Source organism: Photinus pyralis, unplaced genomic scaffold (genome assembly GCF_008802855.1).
Source record: "Photinus pyralis isolate 1611_PpyrPB1 unplaced genomic scaffold, Ppyr1.3 Ppyr1.4_LG4, whole genome shotgun sequence".
Classification (NCBI taxonomy): Eukaryota; Metazoa; Arthropoda; class Insecta; order Coleoptera; family Lampyridae; genus Photinus; species Photinus pyralis.
Window position 1 is genome coordinate 46,948,117 of NW_022170511.1, and position 23,303 is coordinate 46,971,419.

A 23,303-nucleotide genomic window follows, 5' to 3' on the forward strand; every position below is an offset into this window, starting at 1 on the left:
TTAACAACAAGAATTGATAGACTTTTAGTATGTTTACCTTTACTAACTACACCTAACAGAGTGTTGAAGAAAAAAAGTGTCGCCTATTCCGTGCACTCTACAATTTATTCATTGACTAGACTAGTGCCTATTGCTCCTTTTAGTAGTTTAATAGTTTCCTGTAGTATGCATAAACAGGCATTTACAGTTGTCATTATTAATAATATATAAACCATAACAAAAAATCTAACATAACACAGTAAATAATAGTTAGTATAAAATATAAATTACAAACGATATAATTATAAAAAAACAACACTTAAACTTCCAAATTCCAATTCCCAACTGCACTCAAATACTCCTCGTAACTATAAAAGGCATTTGCCAATAGAATGTTTTAACTTTCTTTTTAAACCATTTTAGACTTAAGGGCCTAATACAGAACGGAATACTGTTGAAAAGTGTTTGGGCCTGATAAATTGACCCATTTTGTGAGGTAGTTAAGAGTAGTTTTTTTTTAATATTGTCCTTCTGGCGAGTATTTTAGGAATGTACGTCAGAATGAAAATTGTACATTGACATGTTAGCCTTTGCATAAAGGACCGATTCAAAAATATACAGAGTGGTGACTTGCGTAACGCATCATAGGGATTTCAATGTAAAATTCATACTATGCGATTATTGGCTCCCCAAATTAATTTAGACGAAAAATGTATTAAAGTTTTTTGTAGAAAAAATTTTTTACGCGAATCAACCGTATTAGTTTTCAATTTTTTTCATAAAGACGGAAAATTGGAAAAATAAAACCCGCATCTTTTTTCGATAATCTGTGATGCTATGGAATTTTCTAAAACAAAAAGATATCCAGTTATCAATTAGCAGCAGTTCGAAATGGATTTTATGAACGACTTGGTTACTGTCTTGCAGTTAATGGTGACTTATTCGAACATTTATTGTAAATTGTTATATTAGGAAACCGTTTTTACTTTTTTGGTCTTTCTTTATGTTGAATTTGCTGTTCTAAATATAATACTTTTTAATAGAATTTGATTTGTTTTATAGCATACATTCCATGGCATGACGGATATTGGCGTAGTTTTTCTATTCAGTCGAAACCTTTCACTGAAAAAAAAAAATTCCATGGCATCACAGATTATTGAAAAAGATGGGGGTTTTATTTTTCCAATTTTCCGTCTTTATTATGCAAAAAGTTGTAAACTAATACGGTTGACGTAAAAAATTTTTTTCTACAAAAAACCTTAATACATTTTTGCTCTAAAATAATTTGGGGAGCCAATAATCACGCATATTATGAATTTTACATTGAAATCCCTATGATGCGTTACGCAAGTCACCACCCTGGGTAATGTTAGAATATTCAGTTCTACAATTTTGTTACGGCAATCGTCCCGATGTCCTAAACTAGTAGTAGGTATGAATATACACTAGTGAGTTACCATGGCTGTTAAAGTTTGACCGTCCATCGAATATTGTTTATTTGGGTCCTCTAATCAAATCTGGAAGGGAGGCCGGTGGATTCACCGGTAACTTCCGGTTACATGACGTCATAAAGTGCGCAATTTCGCTAATTCGGAAAAATGCTTCTATCTCAGTAACCACTTGTCTGATTTTCATGATCTTGGGCTCATTGGAAAGATATTAAAATAAGACAAAAGTTTTATGAAAAGTCCAAATCGCTTTCGCGAACGGTTTTCGCGAAATTTTCTAAAATTTGAAAAATTCGCGAATTATTTTTTTTCTTTATGACACAGGTAAAACGTTATTAAAACTTGTAACTTACGAATAAACATTTTTATAACCTGTTTCACCTACGGTTTTTCGCAAAATTCCTTTTTTATTTGGATACTTGTAAATCACAAAAAAACATGTTTGGAATTTGTTTCTTTCTCTTTGAAACCTAATAATCCCGGCCAATAAAAATTGCTGCCATTATATCTACAGAGATGTAATCCGTTTTTATAGTACATTAGCCACCCATATTTTACGTGTATAATGTTTAAAAAATGGACTGCGAATAAAATAATATGCAAAAAAAATACAGTAATAAGGAAATATTAATATAGATTAGAAATATTGCAACAATATATATACAAATAGTAAATTGTACCTCACAGGTCCCTTATTCTCTAACCCTATTGTATCACACCAGTGTAATATTTTGTTTTCCAACCACCTGAATAAGACGCTGTTATGTATGTCACACTTTTTGGTGCAAAAAATGGGTGATTTCGGGAGTCGTCGGTATCACCATGGTAACTATCCAAAAAGTAGGTACTTTTCGGACTAGTCCAAAAAGTAAAAAATTGATTGCTTGGGGGTTTGTTGTTCATATGGGAAGAAGCCTTCGATCTTTCTTTTGCCAGCCATGTTCATGTGCATCTGGATCTGGCGCGCTAATTTCTGCTTTCAAACCCGATACCCAAATGTTTGCCTAATAGATTCCTCGTCTGCAGTGTAGAAGTAGCGCATTTTTGGTCGGTGGAATCATTTCTGGATTCTGGTTTCGTTGGTAAAACAGGCATTAACTTCCGTAGTCCATTAATTGTATCCGCTCCATCTCCACAGATCTTTTAATCTTTATACAAAGTGATTCCAACGCCGTAAATTCGGCAGACTCTACCTCAAGTACCGTAAATGTAAATGGTCTTCCTAAAAGTGGAATCATCGGCTGTGTATTCGTTTCGGCGCACTTCCCCCCTGTGGTATAGCACGTTCTTTTTGATTTAACTCTGAAAGATGATGTAGAGTCACATCCTGTTATAGTGACAAAGAGAGGTAGAGCAATGCAATGATTTGGGCAGAGGACATCACAATTTTTTCGACATCCGCCATAAATTTTCGGTTATTTCCTGATCCAATATCAATGAAGATTTTTCAGATATACCGTCGAAGCGTAAAAAATGATGAACCAAAATAACTACGACATTGGCATCACACGTTCGTACGCGTACTGTTTTTTCTCCTTCGGTCAATGCATGTATCACATGCAAGACGATTTTCTAATCAGCCTCCTCGTTGTCAATCGTATCCAGCATCTCTTTCCCAGGTCCGACCTACTTGACAAATTTGCCATGTGTGGTGATAGACCACAATTCGAAAGCTGAAAGCTTGAAATCGCTATTTCGTTTAAATACTTAAACAACTCAATTTTGAAGGCACAGAAATGGAGACCAACACTTCGGAATTCGAACATTTGGGCCAATCTTCAGTCGAACACCGCTGCCATGATCGTTTCTTGTCTCTCCTTTAATAGAATATTCCTAGTATGAGTCCCACACGATGTGTAGTCTGCTTGCTTTCCTCAAGCTCATTGTCAATGTATTTGAAAAAACACACTTTTAAGTTGTTTGGCAACCTTCAGCCAAAAATTCCATTCAAAAAGGAGACCGAGCTCACTGGGACCAAATTGACTGAATGCAGGATTTCAACAGCCTTTCACGCGTCAATTTTATCTACGGATCACTTGTGCCGCTTTGCAGGAATACTTTTAAAAGTTTGCGTTTGAATTTCATTATTTTTGCTTTCTAATTAAGAATTATTATTAACACAGGAATCGAAGTGGAAGGGCTTAAGATGCAAAGGACAAAATGCACTGCTATAATTCAAAATGTGCTCGGACCTTTTTTTGTAGGATTGTTAAAAGAACACATTGGTGATAGCCCTTACAGCATTTTAATTGACGAATCCACTGACATTTTCATAACTAAATATTTAGTTTGCTCTATTACATATTTTAGTGAAAGAGATTGTAAACCAATTATGTACTACCTTTTTAGGATTGATAGAATAAGAGGAATGCGACGCTAATGATATTGTACATAGATTATTAGTATTATTACGTAAATTTAATTTAGATGTAGGAAAACTGCAAGGAATTGGCACGGTCAATGCCTCAGTAATGGTTGGTGTAAATAATGGGGTATCCACCTAACTGAAGGAATATAATCCAAATTTAATACATATACGTTGCGTATGCCATCTTCTGCAATTAGCTGCCTCAGCGGCTACTAAAGAATTACCTGGTAATTTCGAATATTTAATTAGGGAAACATACACGGAGAAAAATGGATTGTTAAAATCATATAGTAAAAATTATATTGTAATCAGTACGAGAAGCTATTATTAAATCAAACAAACCTTGACACACGCTGTACAATATGAATATGTCTAATCAAAATTATTCTCACTATAATAATGATATTGTATTAAATATGATCTTAGATATTTAAATATATCCAAGAGCAAATAGATAATAAACATTAAAATATAGTTTATTAACGAAATGGGTTTATTATTTGTGTATAATACAGTTTAGTATATAACGCATTCTTAAATGAAAACCTTGCGGTTGAAAGATTGTTAGTTTAACAACCCATAAAATAAATTTTTAGCATATTATATAATTGTAATGATGCTGAATCTGCAAGATAAGCATAAGCTTATTTTGAGAACAACCGTTGCAAAGGTGGCATTGTAGTTATTAAGGTATCAAGGGTGTTATGAACTAAATAACGCCCCAGGTCAACAGTGTAGAACCCGAGGGCCTCTGGCCCGAGGGTTATACGTTGACCGTGGGCGTTGTGTTCATAACGCCCGTGGTGCCTTCAACGTTTTATGTCATACTTGATGATTTTCCAAGAATTAGCGGTGACAGATGATTAAAAGAGAAGATAATGAGGATCATCAAAATTAAGTTATCCATGGTCGTAACTATGGAGATAGATATTATATTTGTCAAAGTCAAACATTCTAAAAACTTTCCTAAAAATGGCAGACGAAGCGTCTCATTTACCGGCACACGTTCTTGCGCGAGCCGCAAAACCGAATGAAGCCATAGTGCCATAAAAATAGAAATCCTCTTATAAAAAAGAGTACGTTACTTTTGAAAAATGGATGGTGAGTAGGTAATTCTGTGGAGACAATAAACGAAACCGTTATGTTGGGTTACTTCCAAGAGTTGGTATGTTTATGTAATTTTATTAGTTGTTAATCGAAAAGGTGATTTACAGTCAGAGTCATTTTCCCCCAATTCGCTTTGGACGACATTTTCAATGCTACGTAAAGAGTTAATGGTAAAGAAGAAATTATAAGAGTTTCGAAAAATTTGTGCAGCTACAAGGGTTTTTAAAACAACTTCAGAAAAGCTATCGTCCAAAAAAATCAAAAATCCTTACTCGCGAACAGATAGCCGCCTTTCTTACAGAAGCACCTGATCCGCAGTATCTGATGTACAAAGGGGAAAGAAAATGTATGGGTATGGGCCAAGCTGGTGCGGTGTTCTCTGGACAGTCCCAGAATTGTTCTTTTTACTTCAAAGAATAGCAGTAGGATAATGCGACATCAACACAGTTCTTTTTACTTAGTTGTTGAAAATAAAAAGTTCGTATAGATTCATTATTCCATACTTATAGGATTTACATAACGCCCAAGGGCGAGAAATAACGCCCGTTGCTACGCATAATTGGGGTTGTCATGGTGGAGTGCATTATTTGTCATTTAATGTATCTTGATTTAGGATTATTATACCTGAATAATGATCAAGTATGACATAAAATTATTAAAAGCTCTGTATTGTATATTGGATGCGGTTTTTGTTCAGTCGACAGTCAGTTCAGTGCGTACCTATGTGTATGTGGCTCGCAAAATTGTTCTTATAGAATGTGGCCTGTAGAATCCATAATTTCAAACAGTTCCAAGATTGGGCTACTAGTTCAAAAGTTACAGCCCATTGAATTTTGGGTGGGTGTGTATATTAGTTGCAATAATCTAAGTTACTTATTAATACAAAGCGGAGATGTTAATTCAACTACTCCCGTATTACAAAAGCATGCATATGAGATGGTTGCCGTTACACACAGTTTTTTTGTATGAGTTAAAACAATATACAGGGTGGTGACTTGCGTAACGCATCATAGGGATTTCAATGTAAAATTCAAAACATGCGATTATTGGCTCCCCAAATTATTTTAGAGTAAAAATGTATTAAGGTTTTTTGTAGGAAAGAATTTTTTACGTCAATCAACCCTATTAGTTTTCAATTTTTTGCATAATAAAGACGGAAAATTGGAAAATAAAACCCCCATCTTCTTCAATAATCTGCGATGCCATGGAATTTTCCAAAACAAAAAGATATCCAGTTATCAATTAGCAGCAGTTCGAAATGGCTTTTATGATCGACTTGATTACTGTATTGCAGTTAATGGTGACTTATTCGAACGTTTATTGTAAATTGTTATATTAGGAAACCGTTTTTAGTAATTTGGTCTTTCTTTCTGTTGAATTCGCTGTTCTAAATATAATACTTTTTGATAGAATTTGATTTGTTTTATAGCGGACATTCCATGGCATGACGGATATTGGCGTAGTTTTTGTATTATAAAATTCCATGGCATCACAGATTATTGAAAAAGATGGGGGTTTTATTTTCCAATTTTCCGTCTTTATTATGCAAAAAATTGAAAACTAATAGGGTTGATTGACGTAAAAAATTTTTTCCTACAAAAAACCTTAATACATTTTTGCTCTAAAATAATTTGGGGAGCCAATAATCGCATGTTATGAATTTTACATTGAAATCCCTATGATGCGTTACGCAAGTCACCACCCTGTATAGTAAAACTAGCTATACACTTGCAACAATATGTATATGATAAATTTTATAATTCTTCATAGCTATCCCTTTACGTATTATATTTTTTGATAGCTATTATTATATTTTTAAGTACTAGTTTAACATACATTTTTCTCCGTGTACGATTGGTTTTTTAAATCATCTATTGGGAGACAACTTCAATATAAGTATGTCTATAATGATGGAGAAAATCCCCATAAAATTGCACGTGCTTGTGCAACGCGATGGCTATCAATTTCTTCAGCTGTTGACAAAATTTATTCTCAATGGCTGATGGAATTAAAAACTCATTTTGGAATAGCAGCCAAAAATTCAAAAGATAAATGTTATACATCCCAATTATTATCTGAAATGTACAACGATCAATGCAATTACGCTTAGCTTTGTTTTCTAAACCGGTATTAGCAGAAGTCAATCGAGTAAATAAATCATTCGAATTCAATAATGCAGACCCGACAAAACTGTTAGATAATCTTTTAAATTTATTAAATAGCTTGATAGCGAAAGTAACCACACCAAATTCAAAATTTGACATGATGTTTGCTCATAAAATCGACGACTATGTAGATATTATTTAGGTTATTTGTTTGAAAACCAAATTAAAATTATGAAAGAAAATGGTTTTAAAGACGAGTCCACTTTACGAAAAAGATGCGTTGATTTTTCGTTAATATTAATTTAAAGAACGTATAAATCGACTGCCCGACAATATTAAAACCTTGCAAAAAATGTCAATGTTTTCCGTGTCGAATGTTCTAAAACATAATAAACCAGATACTTAATAGCGAATTTTTAAAATGTATCTACAAAACAATTACGGACGAAGAAATCTCCGTCATTCAAAATCACTGGCGCATAATTAAATGGGAAAATGTGGAGAACACATTTAGTTTTTGGTCAGAAGTTAAAAATTATAAAGATGCAGGCAATACTCCCGTGTTTAAAGAATTAGCAACCGTGGCAATTTCTATATTAACATTACCGCATTCTAATGCTGATATTGAACGCCTCTTTAGCCAAATGAACAACTTAGAAAGGATGGAGTTAGTATAATTTTATAATCGAGGATTATCCTAATTTAATTAAAAATATCAGAGGAGACGAAAAATATTCTGATATAGGGTAATTGCAACTACAGTGGAGGATGAGAATACAGAACACCAACACGATGTAGACGTAGAAACGGTAATTTACGTAATAAGAATTTTATGCATATACCTATTATTGATTTAAGATTATGTTGTTTTGTTTTGTTCGTTTTACCTACATTAGGTCTACCTACCAAGGTTAAAGACCCTTTGACGGTTTCTAGCTGTTTGTTTTGAAATCTCGGCTTAGCGGGAGTGTGTTAGCAGAAGCTGGTAACACAGTCGTATATGACGGAGTCCGGAGGTGTTAGTAGATAAATGTACTAAAAAACTACACTAAAAAACCATACGAATACAAAGAAACGGACAAAATGCAAAGAAATGGTGTTCGCAAAAGACAAGGAGAAGGCGAGAAGAACCTGAAGGATAATGGAACGAACCCTACAAACAAAACATCTGAACCAGAAGGTAGATTTGTATGCTTGCTAGTGGAATCAAAGAATAAGATAAAGTGAGACCCTGTGCAATTAGTGCAAGGAGGGTTTAATTTTAGAAATCGAACGCCTTTTTATGTTTTTTTGTTAGTTTTTCGGAAATTAATATTTAGGGGATGCGTATTTTACCTAGAATACGTCATTTCGGATACGTTATGTGCACATACCAATACTAACCGCCATTTCTTCCTACTGGTAATTTATTTAAAAAAATTCCGTCCTTTTGGAGAAGCAAAAAGACAAGTAAAACGGAATTATTTTGAAAAGTTCTCATAAAACTATACAAAAATGAATAAATAACCTTCATTAAATTTAACTACATCATAGTATCAAAACTATTCTTCTTTCTTCTTTGAATTTTCCTAAGAATAAAGAAGGTGAGGCACGCGGCTATTACTAAAACTCCCACTCCACATGTGATCTCCACGTAATGGCGTACAAAAAAGTTTCCTAAAATATAAAAATTTCAATGCAAGTCATTTTTTAGTTTGCACAAACCTGCGGTTAAAAGTTTACCGCAATTTTCAGAAACGAAAACCGAAATGTAACTAATTTCTAATTGGATCTCATCCGTCACGTTTAGCGTTCTTTTACTGATATCTTCGAAGGTGGTTCCCAAGTTTACGCTGATGGACAGATCGGTGTGAAGGACCACAGCTGAAATTAAAACCGATAAGGTTTGGAGTTTGGGAGTCCGAGATTACCTTGTCGGTTTGTGGAATTGCGTACGTCAACACTGACCAACTCAACGCCGCACGATTTTTCGTAACAATGGATAAGAAATTCGGTTGTGACATTGTAGGCTTTATCGTTATCGGTTGCGTGGAACGCAATGCTTCCGTTATTCATTGCGTAACTCTCTGTACTTCCATGGGAGTGCGAAAGTTGAAGAGGTGTGCCCTAAGATTCGTGGTTAATTAATGTCGACCGAAACATCGAACTTACGTTCAAGACGGGTTGCATGGAGATGTTGAGCGAGATGCATACGTCTCCTTGGCCGTTGGTCAGCGCACCTAAAAATAAGGACCCGTCTCCGATGGGTCCCAAGTACGGTTTGGTGACAGGCATTGGATACGGTTCGCTCGTTACATTCGCCCGTTCGGAGAGCCACGCTTGCAAAATTCCTGATAGATTTGTGCTTGACGGTGAAGAAGTTTCGTTAGTTGGAATGTTAAAGGTGTCGTTGAAGATGTCATGATTCAGCTTATTAAATACATCTTCAGCTGTCGCAGTATGTGAATTGTTGAATATGTCGTCTGCTGTCTCGTTGTTTGAGGTATTGAATAAACTCTCGTCTATGCCATCAAATGGACCGTCTGTATTATCACTATTGTCGAAAACGCCTTCAGCGGTTTCATTATCCGAGCCATTGAATGTGCCATCTACTGTATCATTGAAATTTTCACCTGGTAGTTCAGAATCAGTCGTAAATTCGTCGTTTCCGTTATCGAGCCAGTCTATGTGTTCACCTTCCTCTTCTGTTGTGGTGGTACCATCAGTTGATTTATGAAGCTCATCGTCATTGTTGAGTTCTGCTTTTTCATCGTTTTGATACACTTCGGGTGTATTTTGTTCAGTTGTTTCGTTCTTGCCGAAAGGATTATCGTTTGGGTATTCCACGCTATCCTGGGATGTATTCGCGAGCGATAAGTTGCCGTCCAGGCCACTCCGTTGTGTCTGTCCATCATTTGTAGATGTTATTCCCTCAGTAAAGTTGGAAAAGCCCGATGAAACGGTTGAGTCGATTTGAGATGCGACCGTTTCTGTTGTGATGTCCACATTGGGATCGGCTAACACTGCAAAAAGACAAATATTAATTTATATTTTTTTTTCTTAATAATAAAAGTGTAGGTAAACAAATATAGGAAACGCCTGCATAAATAATAAAGTTGGCAGTGCGCATGCAACCAAAATTTTGAAACTGGCGTTACATTTCCTTTAATTCCAAATGCATATGTATCAAATTTCATTCAAATACCTTTATAAATAAAAAAGTTTACAATTCAGTCTATATAAATGGTCGCGAAAAGTGCACTCTGAATGTTGAATCGATTAGACTCATCTTTTGGAATTGCGTATTATAATGGTTAGAGCTATGCCCATATTGTATTTCATGCAATTCGGTTAATAACAAATAGAGATGTCAATTTAGTAGGTAGGTACATCAGAATCGAGGTAGGGACAGGGACAATATACATTAAAATTAATAATCAAATTAACAAATTAAGGAATGAACACTAGAATTTATTTAGCTGGATTACTTTACTGACTTCAACATTATGTGTTGGTGATCAGAGAATGTTTTGATCATTACATTTTCGAAATGGCATCATTAAATTTTTTATTTCATTGCGGAATTTGCTGCCTACTGGAAAAAAAAGTTCTTCGGGTTTCATTGATCGCGATTATTCTTTTATTGGATTTAATTAATTAAATCAAATTAAAAAATAAAAGAACTTGGTAGTTTAGTACCTAAAAATAAATAAAATTTGCGATACATCTGCAATTAAAAAACAATTCGATTACTTTTTTATATCGAAGTTGGACCATAAATACGGATTTAGAGGAGTGAGAACCATTTTTACTGCCGTACTAAACTCCTTAGCAGATTACAACATAAATAATTTCCTTGCAAATTTCAGAGAAATGTTTAATTACAATTGAGTATTCCCTACTGTCTAAATTACTTTTTAAACTAAAAAACTGTTTTTATTTTCCGCTCGTTTAATACCACCTACTAATCTAATCCGTTCCATTAGGAAATGCGATTGGGGTCTTTGATCGCACTCATTAAAAATTTTGTGACGATTACGTACAACCAAAATATTTTATTACCATATACTCATTGCATCAGATTATCTTGCCACCTACAAACCGACCACATTTAATGGAATTAGCATGCGATTTGGATCAAACTTTGATAAAACTGTACAAAAAAATTACTACGATCATTATAATTAACATTGTTAAATTTCTACGTGTGACAAATTTTAAATTCGCTAACTGCATGAAGGCTAAGCTAAACTTGTACTTACTGACAAAATCAATCACATTTAGAACTAGAACTATACACTTTATCATGATATTGTGATGTTGTCTTGAGACCTAAGTATCTTAACTGAAATTTAAATAGTTTAAAATCCGAATTATCGCACCATTGTTTGTATAGTTCTATTACCAAAAAGTTACAATTATACATCTTTCACAATTTGAAGATTTGCAATACAAGATTTTACTTGCTTAATTAGGTAGTCGTACTTGCATTCTTCATTTTTAATGAGTAAACACAGGATGTTTCACTTAATTTACATAATACCCTGTGATCATGTTGTATTCAAAGAAAAAATATTTTGCTGTTCCCATTGGCGTCAATTTAGCAAACGTAAATTGAAGATCGACATACAATCGAAATGATAACATCAAAGGGATCCAAGAATTGATTTGAAAGTGTAATAAAGTTAACTATAACAATACAAAACTTGGTTGGTTGGTTGGCCGGCGTCTGCAATTTCAATTTTCTCCCTAATTCACAATGGATGGATATGATCACTATAAATGTGGTTCTAGAAAGATTCGCCACGGAAAATTCGGAATATTCATCCCATGGAAAATTCGCCCTGAAAAGTTCCGGCCCTAAGAATTCGCTGCCACCGGAAATTTCTTAGCGCAAAGATTTGCCATCGAAATATTTGCCCTTAGAAAATTCGCACCCACCTTGGCCTATGGCTAAGATCAAAGTGTAGTAAAGTGTAGACCGGAATAGGGAGTATTCCGGTCTACACTTACTACACTTTACTACATTATCTCCAGGAATTCGCCCAAATGAAAATTCACGATCAGGAAAGTTGGAACCCAAAGGATTGCATTGACACTGTGCTCTGCGTATTGCGTAGTAGGCGTAAATTCACCTCAAGTTAAATCCGGTCATGGAGAATGCACCCCTATACATCCGGCCACAAAACAATTGAGGATTTCAATTGTTAATTAAAAAGAAATGTTGTACATACAGATGGGGCTAATTGTTTGGCTTATTGTATGACTAAAAGTTCACATAAACATACGTCCGTAAACGCTTAGTTACCGATCTACAGGGTGTTATAATTTTACACTTTTAAAGTTTTTTTTATATCTTCCGGTTTTTGAGATATTTATGTCAAATTTGGAAGATAAATTACGTTAAAGGGCTTACATCATTGGTCATTGTTAATGGTACTAAGAATCTGCAGAGTGATTTCAGAGGTTATATTCCATTTTCAAAACCCCTAAACTTTTTTGGTCTGCCGCTGGTAAACGGTCAGATAAAAAATCAATTTTGTTAATTCAGTTTAATATGACCCTGTTGGCCCTGGTTTTATTGGATAATCTCTTGTTTTTATTATTTTTGGCAGTTCTCATGATGGGACTGTATCTTGTGTTTGCACATTATGTTAAAATTAAACGTTTAAATTTAAAGTGTAGGGTGAAATTATAACACCCTGTAGACCAGTAACGAAGCGTTTGATGGACCTACGTTTATATGGCCTTTTAGACATAAAATAAGCCAAAGAATTATCCTCTTCCGTATGGACATCATATTTAGGATCACCCTATATACTAAGAATGATATTTTCAGTAAAATACTTTGTGTTATTCGCGAAAATTCGTTTAAGAACGTCGTTTTTTGGTTGAAAAATTGACAATTTCACTCCTCAACAGTTTGAAAGGTATTGACTTCCAGAAAAAAACCTTTATAGTTCATCTATTCATCCCCATTTCAACGAAACATTTTGGACCCACGAGAAACGCCGGCATCCACCCACACGGTAAAAGCTCGGCACAGGGTGAACCTTGAAGAAAAGTGTCAGTAGAATCTTAGTGTAAAGAATTTTTTTAATTAACTTATATTGATCTGTCATGGTATATTAAATAATGGTCTCGGCGAAAGGAACTGTTTTGTACCACCAACCACAGCCCTGCTCCTCGACCTTTTATCGTGATTGGTAATAATTCCTCATATCTCTAGAGCGGAGTGTCGCAAATTGTTATGCTATTATCTTTCTACGAACGTGAGTACGCTGAAAATTGTTCCATTTATTATCGAAGGGCCTAGGGGGGGAATGGCGGATTAAGACATTTGGGGGTCTGAACCACCAGCGGAATTTATCTATTTCATTATACATATAAGCCGGTCAACAAGGGTCAATCAATAAAAAGTTATGTACATGAAAATGTGTTGAGGAGGAGTTTTCTGCAGTGCAGTCACTCTTATCAAAAATAGTCAAAACACTACCACAAAAAAAACTAAATAAAAGTGAAGTGAAGAAGTGTTATTTCATCGCTGTCTAATTATTTCATATTTCATTCCCTATATTTTGTAATTTTGTAGCAAAGGTTAACCTGTTTGTATTTAGAGATTTAACTAATAGTCAAAGAGCATTTTTCAAACAATATGATTTCTAGTGTCTTTTCGTTCTATTAGTTTGATTGTAGGAATATTCCTAGCCCTACTGAAAAATTGGGACATGGCATATTGGTCCCCAAAGAAAAAGTCCACACACTTCCAGGACAGCTCGATCCCGCAATATTGCCATATCGTGATAATTTGTTAGTTCCCCTCATTCTACTTTATCTAATTAATTTGTTGATTATTACAAAGTACCTTCAAAATATGTTGATGACAAAATAGTTGGTTAAAGTACAACGGATCTAAAATATAATTTACTTACCTTATTCGAATCTAATTTGTTTCGGTCATACCATGTTGAATACTAGCCAATTAGTTACATTATTACCACTAAAATCAATCCTTTATGTAACATTTTGCTGTTTTCGTAATATCCGTACCTACCGCACAAACTTGCGCTTTAGAATTGAAAGGTATAGTCACTATACCTGGACGCCTAATCAAATTAGTGACAAGAAAAAAGTATTCAGCATGTTCTAAATTTTTCTCTAATAATCAGTTTTCAAATCAGTCCAAATGTTTTTGGCAATTGCCCCCTTTTAAAACGTCAATCTCGTTCGTTTACCCATGAGATACAAAACGAGATAGTAAAAATGGAAACCATTTACAGCTAGTCACACTGTAACAATATTCTTTAAGAAGTTAACAATGCTACCAGATGTTGTACAAATTCAGTAATAAATCCTGTTTATGAAAGGACCTTCTTCACTTTTATGACTTTAAGCTCTTAAGAAAAGGTGGAGACTTTGGTATCGTACATCCTCAATAAAAGCCATTGAATGACATTAATTTACTTATTAAAAACGTAAATCATCAACTTTTTGTTGCAAATAGATATCACTAAAAATTAAAAACCTCAAAAATTCAAATAAGAATGTATTACTTAATTTCGTAATTGACACTCACCGCTAAACCCAAAAATACAGAAGCACTTTAATTCAAAGATTGTTTCGCCTAGGTCTACTTATACTAATTCTAAAAAAGAACTGATGCGTGTATTTTTACTCACCTCTCCCCAAAACAGATATTATAAGTAATACAAACATCTTCTTGCTCACCAGCAGCACTAAGAACCAAGTCCAGTCACGAAGATACTGACACAGACACTGCACCCTTAAGTTTAAATCGACTTGCCTGTCTGCACTAGTAATAAACTACCCAAAAATTATAGAGTCCTCCGGTTGCCAAGTATACTGTTAGATTTATTTAAAAAACTTCAACAGGAAACTTTTCATTTAACAACAATACGCTCCTGCGAAGGTTACCAATTGAAATTGCTTACGTATCCAACAAAAACGTAGTTTTGATTGCATTTTGCAATTAAAATTTGTTGATAAACATTAATTTTTAATTATGTGTTCAATAATTTAATAATCACGTTACACTACTTTTAACAATGCCTCGATATAATAAACCCCATTACATGGCAACTACGCAAACGACGATGTGTCGAACAATTAACACGATTTTATTAATATTATTAATATCCAGAAAATTGATAAGAGTTTTTAACGAGAAATAACAATCAATAATAAAATTGTGGAATGTCGGCACAGTGATACAGTTTTTTTAATGTACCTACTGCACGAGTAGGGGACCTTCTATCCACGGAACTCTGATTGAATGTGATTTGAAAACCGCATTTCCGATTAAAATTCCGTCATGACGTAGTGATCGATTTATTATTATGTGCTTCTTATCGGATGCAAGAATGTGCAAGTTATTGCCAAGATATTTTCAGTGCAGAATTCTTTAATATTATCAAAATATCGCCGCCCCCTCCCCAACGCGACATTCACATTTTATTTTCACTGTCCGCATTTATCACGGGATTGATATGTATAAGAATGCAATTACTGTAATAATCCCATTTTTAATATGTTTTCGAGACATAGGACGTGCTCCTTTACAAACCCGGTTTACTTTTTGAAGATAAGCCCCCAAAACTGGATTGTATGTGCTATTTTACGATCTTGGATCTCTATTGAACATGCTTTCATAATTTTTGCATGAAGTCGAGGTTTTTGATTTCAAAAAGACACTGCCAAAGTGCCAATCCTCCAATTTTTTTCTTTCAAATTTAGATATCCATGCTAGACTCTGTAGCTTTAACAAAAAAAAAACAGGGCATGGCTTCAGTGGACACTTGTAAACATAAAATCTTTGTTATTACGAAAATAATTACCTGCCTGGAAGAGGAGAGTGTACATAAATAAAATAACCAAGAAAGGGCGTAATAGCATCCTTTTCCTTGGGTATTTTTGTAATAAAATCAGAGCTATAATCAAAAATGTATGCGTATTTAATTTTTTAGCGCATTTTCCAAAAGGTAATGAAAGTTATTGTCAGCATTTCATCCGTCTGTACCACTATTATTCCTCCAGTTTAAGCTTTTTCGTTGTGGCTTCTTTCTTTTACGTATTCCGTTACAGTTTTACAAGGGTTTATTCGAATAACAAATTTTGAATTATTCTTTCACAATTTTTTCTCTTACGCTGTACCTATTGTATAATAAATTAATAAGCATACGTAAATTACATAATATAATGCATTGTAAGTTCACAATCACATGAAAACAGGAAGTATTTTCAGGTTAATTAATTTATTAGATGGTAACCACATGATCATATCAATTCTGAATTAATATTACCCAAGGTCGAATTCGAAATATGCGAGAATGTTTAGTTAATGAGAAAAATTTCCATTTAAAAACGGCAGCGTTTCATCGACATATAGTCATTTTGCGCAAGTGGGAAGCAACACACACGTAGTGCAGATGGTTACTTATCCTGTTTCATTTATGAAATTCATTGGGTGCCCTTTTGGCGTTCTTCCCCCACATTCAAAAACCGAAAAGATTCTTATGAAAAAGTTCATAGGCTAATCTAGAAAATTTAAGAGCTTAGGTTAAATTGTATGGGAAAGACCGTTCAATATTGGTAAGTAAATGTTCATAGGAGAAGGGTAAACTAGATCGCTTCTAAGAAGAGTTATTTTTTACTACTTCTGGTTTACCATCACCGTCGTTTCTTAGCCAATTAAATAAATCCTTTGTCAAAGAATACGCGGTTACTAACATTTTTGACACATTTAAAGGTCTAGGTGAATGGTTTGGTGTAGAAACCGACAGAGAACCCCACCAAGTAAATGAAAAATAGACACAAAAAGCCAGCAAGTAGACGAGAATGTCAATGAAAACTACAAGAATGTCGGTGATTACAAATTTGTATATGCCGTAGTGAAATCCGTCATTTCACGAAAAGTCTATGTATTTCGTGAAACGCTGACAATTTGATGTGTGTGGTAGTTTTCCATCTCCTTCCAGATCGATCTCGTAGCGAAAGGGGAACTCAAACCCTTAACTCCAGAAAGCACACTGTCCCAAAATTTCACAAAATTACTAATCTTTTCGTGAAATGACGGATTTCACTAAAAGACTACACGACATATACACTCTTCACCTAAACAATAATTAGGTCCATTAAATTGAAAGTTCTCTTTATTGAAATCGGAACAAATTAACTTTATATGTAAAATTAAATTTGGCTCAGTATCAAATCCAATAATTCGAGTGGGGGTTTTCCTTCAATACATACAATACAGAAACGGTTTCAACCTCCAACAGTCTTTTTAAGAAACTACTTGTATTTTACTAAGGGCAAGTATTGCCCTAGGTTACATACCTATGGCGTGGAGGGACGTAAAAGTCGTATTCATACCCAAACCTGGGCGAGACTCCTACGCCCAGGCTAAGTCGTTTAGACCCATCAGTCTAACGTCATTTCTCCTAAAGTTGTTAGAGAAACTTATTGATAGACACATAAGGGATGAGGTACTGGGGTCCGAACCCATTAGCAAACACCAATGTGCCTATCAACCAGGAAAATCCTGTGAACTGGCTATCCACAGAGTTGTGGATGCAGCTGAAAGAGCGATAGCTAGTAATGAGGTGGCTCTAGGGGCGTTTTTAGATATAGAGGGGGCGTTTGATAACACCAGTCTAGAATCGATCAACATGGCTATAGAAAGCAAGGGAGTACACACTACCATTAGTAGATGGATACATACCATGCTAAAACATAGGAATATTACAGCCTCGCTTAACAACGACTCGGTAGTGGTCCGGGCCGCTCGAGGATGCCCGCAGGGGGGAGTTCTTTCTCCTCTGCTGTGGTGTTTAGTGGTGGACGGACTTCTGAGGAGATTAAGTGAGACGGGATATACTACAGTTGCATATGCCGATGACATAGTGATTGTGGTACGCGGAAGATTTGAGGAGACCGTGTCAGCAGTGATGCAGGGAGTTTTGACTCTGGTGGAAAAGTGGTGTAGAGAAGAGGGCTTGTCTGTTAATCCAACAAAAACAAACCTCATTCTCTTCTCACGTAGAAAAGGGCCGACAAAGCTAAAGGATATAGCAATGTACGGCACCAAGCTACAGTTAGTGAGAGAAGGGAAATACTTGGGCGTCACGTTAGACCAAGGGCTTACCTTCAAATCACATCTGGAGAAAATAGCGAACAAAGCCACAAAGTCCCTGTGGGCCTGTAGGCGAGCGTTCGGAAGCAAGTGGGGCCTATCGCCAAAGATGACCCACTGGATATACACTAAAATGATTAAACCAGTCATTACGTATGCGTCACTGGTGTAGTGGCATAAGACCTTCACCCAGAAGAACATACAGGCACTTACCAAGGTGCAGCGCAGAGCTTGCCTTGGAATTACGGGGGCAATGAGAACGACCACTACTGCAGCTATGGAGACTCTCTCGAACTTACCGCCACTACACCTAGTAGTTAGGGCGGAGGCGCTCAGAGGGGCATACCGGCTGAGAGTCAATGGCGAGGAGAGATCGTCAAGGGTGGGACACTCGCTCATCTTTGATGAAATCTCCAGGCATAAAACCCTCGGTATGATATCCGAGAGAATAACCAAAACAGTTTGTCTCACAAAACTGTTTAAGACGGCAATCCCCACTCGATCCGACTGGGAGGACAATTCCAGTAAGATAAAACTGAATGGAATCGTATATTACACAGATGGCTCGAAAACTAAGGAGGGCACTGGCTGTGGAGTGTACGGAAGCAATGGACAGGGCTGCAGAATCTCTGTAAGCCTAGGACAAAAAGCAACCGTGCTTCAGGCTGAAGTATATGCAATCTTGACTGCAGCTTCTCGACTATTAAAAGAGAACTTTAACAGAAAGAAAATCTTTATAGTTACAGACAGCAAAGCAGCGATTGCAGCATTAAACTCATATGTAGTAGATTCAGGACTAGTCCTTGAATGCACTGAAGTGCTAAACGCACTAGGCAGACTTAATACAGTAACGCTAGTGTGGGCACCTGGGCATGCGGGAATCGCAGGTAACCAGGTCGCTGACGAACTTGCGAGAGCGGCAAGCGCGATACCACTCGTAGGACCCGAACCGGCCTGTGGGATTACATATAACACAGCCAAAAAGGAGATACAAGCGAAACTCACAAAAGAGCATTGCAGACATTGGTCGGAAATTCCGGGACAGAGTCACTCCAAGATCTTTCTGGAAACCCCAAACGAGGGGCTAGCATCATCCATCTTAAAGTTAAGTAGGATGAAGATCAAACTTGCAACAGAGATGGCCACAGGCCATTGTTGTTTGAACAAGCACCTGCACAACATGGGACTGACTGACAGCCCTCTATGCAGGGGCTGTGGTGAGGAAAGTGAAACACCACACCACGTTATCTGCCTATGTGAAGCATACACAAAAGCAAGAGAACGCCTACTTGGAAACGAGAAGATTACACAAGAAGAGGTAGTGAAGATCCACCCTACCAAAATCCTGGACTTTATCAAAGATACAGGTATTCTTGAGGGGTAGAGAATACTGGGGAGCACAATAGACCAAAAGGTCGCGGTGCAAGAACCGAATGGGACCACCCCGAGAACAAATAATAATAAAAGAAACTACAAATCAAAATTCTCCTTATTAAGTGTTTTAAGTCTCTCAAATTTATGGATTTCTCTTAAAGATATACAACCCCTTTATTTGACATGGATCAGTAAATATTACAGTACCGCGCAAGGTAACGAATGCTGAGGATACAATAACGATGTAGGAACACCCTATACGTACATCGACGATGACGTATAAGTTGTATCAAGAAACCTCTCTAACGGATACATTTTTTTCTATTAATGACCACGGATACGACTGTCCTCGAAAGGAAGTTTTCACGAAGGGTTCACTCCTCTGGTGTCCAATTCAATGGTACAAGCAAGCGACCTTCTAAAATTAGGTACTGAGTTTCGCTAGATTAATTTAGTTTCGGCAAAGGAGAAATTTGCCGCACTGCAACTGGGCCCACATTTACACTTACTAATTTTAGGGTTACGAGTTCCAACAAAGTTTAACCCTTTTTGGGGGAATATTTCGAAAGAAATTCCTCTTATGTGATGGTTCTGTCCGTACATCTGTTCCTCGCTGAGCGTCAAAAAATTCCTCTATTGAAAATCGTATGCGATTTTTCGTATCTTGTTTCTTTACAATGTCGACGTACTTTATTGAGGAATTGATTTACAAATGGTTAGTTTGCTATAACGCAGATATACTGACGCGTTTTTTTTAGTTTGTTCTTCATCACGCCTGGCTGCCTGGAATGTGTTTCTTTCTGCGTGGATAAAACTGATGCGTTAGAATTTATTTACTTCACAGATTTTAGTCTTGTAATGATAAGTAATAAAACTCCCGTTGTTATATTTTACGTTTCAAAGACCAATACCGGCCGCGACGACAATTGATCAAATCTAGTTCAAATGTTATTAAGCGTGCCGCACTAATAACAACGGAATTCCAAAACGTACCTAGATCTTTTCTAAATTTTACCAGGAATTACGTAATACTGTTGGATTTACTGTGATCAAGACGGGAATTAATTAACAACTCTAATTTTTAGAGTACACATCGATGACGCTGGCAGTCAAAACTCGAATGCATCCCAAAATCTTCCCCAAAACTAATTCGCACTATATTTTTAGTAAATACTCTCCCTTTTATTCGCGTCTTTAAGAATTAAAAAATGTTTGCATTTTGTCCGTCTGTTCGTTCGTCCGAACCCACTACTGCGGTTTTGAACTGCTCTTAGAGGATTGTCTTTGTTTAAACAATATTTAATCTCCAAATTGTTAGTAGCCAGCGCTGTCAATATTTTATTAAAAGACAAATTGTTTAAAATGGCCACATTACAAGAATAAAGGAGATTTTCGACAAGTAGCCTGTGTCCGTTACTACCCTTCCATCCGGACTACGACTACCAGTTAAGTCTTTCTTCGTTACGAGTTGTAAGATTACTTCCCGGTGGTAGTTCATCCCCTTATCCTTCTATCTGATTGTCATAAGTTGACAGTTAAGCCTACCTCTACCCAGGTCCCGGGCTACATTTAGCTCAACGCCCCCGTAACAAAGGATTATAATAGTTAAATTGCATTCTTAGTGACCGAGCGTCATAGGGTAATTTATCTGTATTGATTTTGAAACAAAATGAACCAAGATCGGCAGAGAAGAGGAATGTCCGACTGGCACAAATATACAGCTTTTTACTACAAGCGTTGAATGATAAGTACGTAACTTTTATGTGGAACAAAATTTGTCTCAGATTTTGCATACGCATTCCTTTAATGCTGCCATCTCAATTTTTGAAAATTGGGGAAAATGGGGGAGGAGGGGACGGGGTAAACAATTGTTCTACTTTTCATGGGAAAACCAGGTAAAATGGACGAGCACGAAACATATCTACTGAGTAGGTCATAGTCAAAAGAGAGTACTCATATAGAGCGATTAGAACGTTTAGTTGTAACATACATACGACCATGGACCATTTCCATAATAGCATAGTTTTTAAGTATAGGTACAATATTGATACAGAAATATTGGAACCAATATTGTCTGTTAATCGCCCTGATTACTGAGCGGCCCAGAGCTCGTTCATGATTTTAGAGGTTCTCTACTCGTCCGTCCGTCCGTACGTCTTTGTACACAAACGGTTTCGAATTCTCAAATTCTGTTTTCAGTGATAATGGTCATTGGTCAGGGACTAATTGACTAAATCTTGGTCATTTGGACTTTCTGTTCGTCCATCTCTGTTTGTCGTTCGTGGTCTATGTTAGTTTGAACAGTTTATTTTGTAAATAACTCTTTGTGCATTGTTATATGCAAAATGACTAGTGTAGCAGGTAATAATAAATTGTTTAATTTCCTCAAACATTTCCAATATGTGTCTCCATTTTGTAGGTGCTGTTATATGAAAAATGTAGAAGTAGGACTGAATGGAGTTTCAATACCCACTGCAAAATTAAATGCATTGTTAGGACATCTGTCGTAAATAATACTGCGCTGTTTGCCAATGTCCATAAATGCAGGATTCTACATTATTACCCTCGCGAGCTTGCAGTAGATGTCGTCGCATCAACTTTTCTTGTGTGAAAGAAATCTGCTGCATTCTAATTTCCTGCACTTAGTTCTTTGAATAGTTTTCAGTTCAATGGAACTACAGCCATTATTTATAAACGCTACTACAATCATTGAATTGATAGTTATAAATTCAATGCTACAATAACTACAGCTTTGAAGATAATCCTTTGAATATTCAAATGAATAAACAATTATTCAATGAAATGATATTTTATATTCAGATTTATTCAAACTTCCCCAGTCATTATTGTGCGGTGCACTGTGTGTTGCCTATAGTATGAACTATTAGCTTTGAATAATGACCTCTATATCGGTAATATCATTGAATAAGTACCTATGATTGCTTATTCAATGGTAATATGTAGTTACTATTGAAAATGGGTTTATTTATACCTATAGCCGACAAGAAAAACTATTATTGCAGTTATTAAACTTTTGAAAATGTAACGATAAACATATAATCGGCTTTAATTCCATCACAATGAGTAAATTTATTACGCCCGACCCAACAACCTTGTAGGAAATGTACTGCCTTTTTTGTTAATTTGCGTCAATTGCTAATAGAGTGTTATATAATGGGGATTAGGTTTGTTTCTATGACGTCATTCCGTCACGGATTTCCCAGCGCATGTGTATCATGTGTTGCATAAGTCGAGTCGTGAGCCGGTGAAAGTCGACATTCGGATATTATTACATTGTTAAGTAGGACAATAATGGGTGTCGCATGTCGGTATTGCCCTTTTATGTGGTTTAGGTCCTGGAACTTTTTTATCATTTCTACGAGCGGTATTTGCGTCAGCAATCGACGCTCATGCATCTATTTTTTGTAATGAGCCATTGAAGCGGCGTAGGATAACTGAATGTGGCAACTTTTAGCGGGATTTTATTGAAATTTATTTTCATTCATATACACAAAATAGCGCCACGTATCGGATTGTTGGCGAACTAGGGCAAAGACGTAGATCGTGGGAGTTGGACGTGTGTCGATCATCATGAAGTAAATAATTTAAATATGGAATAACAAATCGTGCTATTAGTAATTGTGTTGTAAAATGATAAGTGTGTAAATGTGTGTAATTGACGGCAATGTGTGTAAACGTTACAAGAACTAAAAGTGTATTACTACAACAATATAAATATATACAATATTCAAGATGGCTGGAATTTGAAGGACCTCTTTGTCCCTAATGTCAAT

At 35.9% G+C, this 23,303-nt stretch overlaps 2 protein-coding genes across 2 annotated transcripts; one reads left to right on the forward strand and one right to left on the reverse strand.

The window, feature by feature from the left end:
* Positions 1 to 8,395: 8,395 nt before the first annotated feature.
* LOC116168875 lies at positions 8,396 to 15,250 on the reverse strand. The gene is made up of 5 exons (XM_031484871.1): positions 14,666 to 15,250; positions 9,159 to 10,009; positions 8,918 to 9,113; positions 8,712 to 8,870; positions 8,396 to 8,663 (listed from the first exon to the last, which is right to left on the reverse strand). Exons 1-5 carry the CDS (start codon positions 14,700 to 14,702, stop codon positions 8,530 to 8,532), a joined length of 1,377 nt encoding a protein of 458 aa, XP_031340731.1. The 5' UTR covers positions 14,703 to 15,250; the 3' UTR covers positions 8,396 to 8,529.
* A 3,138-nt stretch (positions 15,251 to 18,388) lies between these two features.
* On the forward strand, positions 18,389 to 19,519 carry LOC116169196. The gene has a single exon (XM_031485226.1). It carries the CDS (start codon positions 18,389 to 18,391, stop codon positions 19,517 to 19,519), a length of 1,131 nt encoding a protein of 376 aa, XP_031341086.1.
* Positions 19,520 to 23,303: the final 3,784 nt, after the last annotated feature.

Excerpts from the sequence above, each read along its gene's own strand:
- LOC116169196 (XM_031485226.1), top strand. The coding sequence starts at position 18,389 with ATGAGAACGACCACTACTGCAGCTATGGAGACTCTCTCGAACTTACCG.
- LOC116168875 (XM_031484871.1), bottom strand. The coding sequence starts at position 14,702 with ATGTTTGTATTACTTATAATATCTGTTTTGGGGAGAG. Across the intron at positions 8,871-8,917 it reads CAATTCCACAAACCGACAAG|CTGTGGTCCTTCACACCGAT; the intron begins GTAATCTCGGAC and ends TTTTAATTTCAG. Across the intron at positions 8,664-8,711 it reads CGGTAAACTTTTAACCGCAG|GAAACTTTTTTGTACGCCAT; the intron begins GTTTGTGCAAAC and ends TTTATATTTTAG.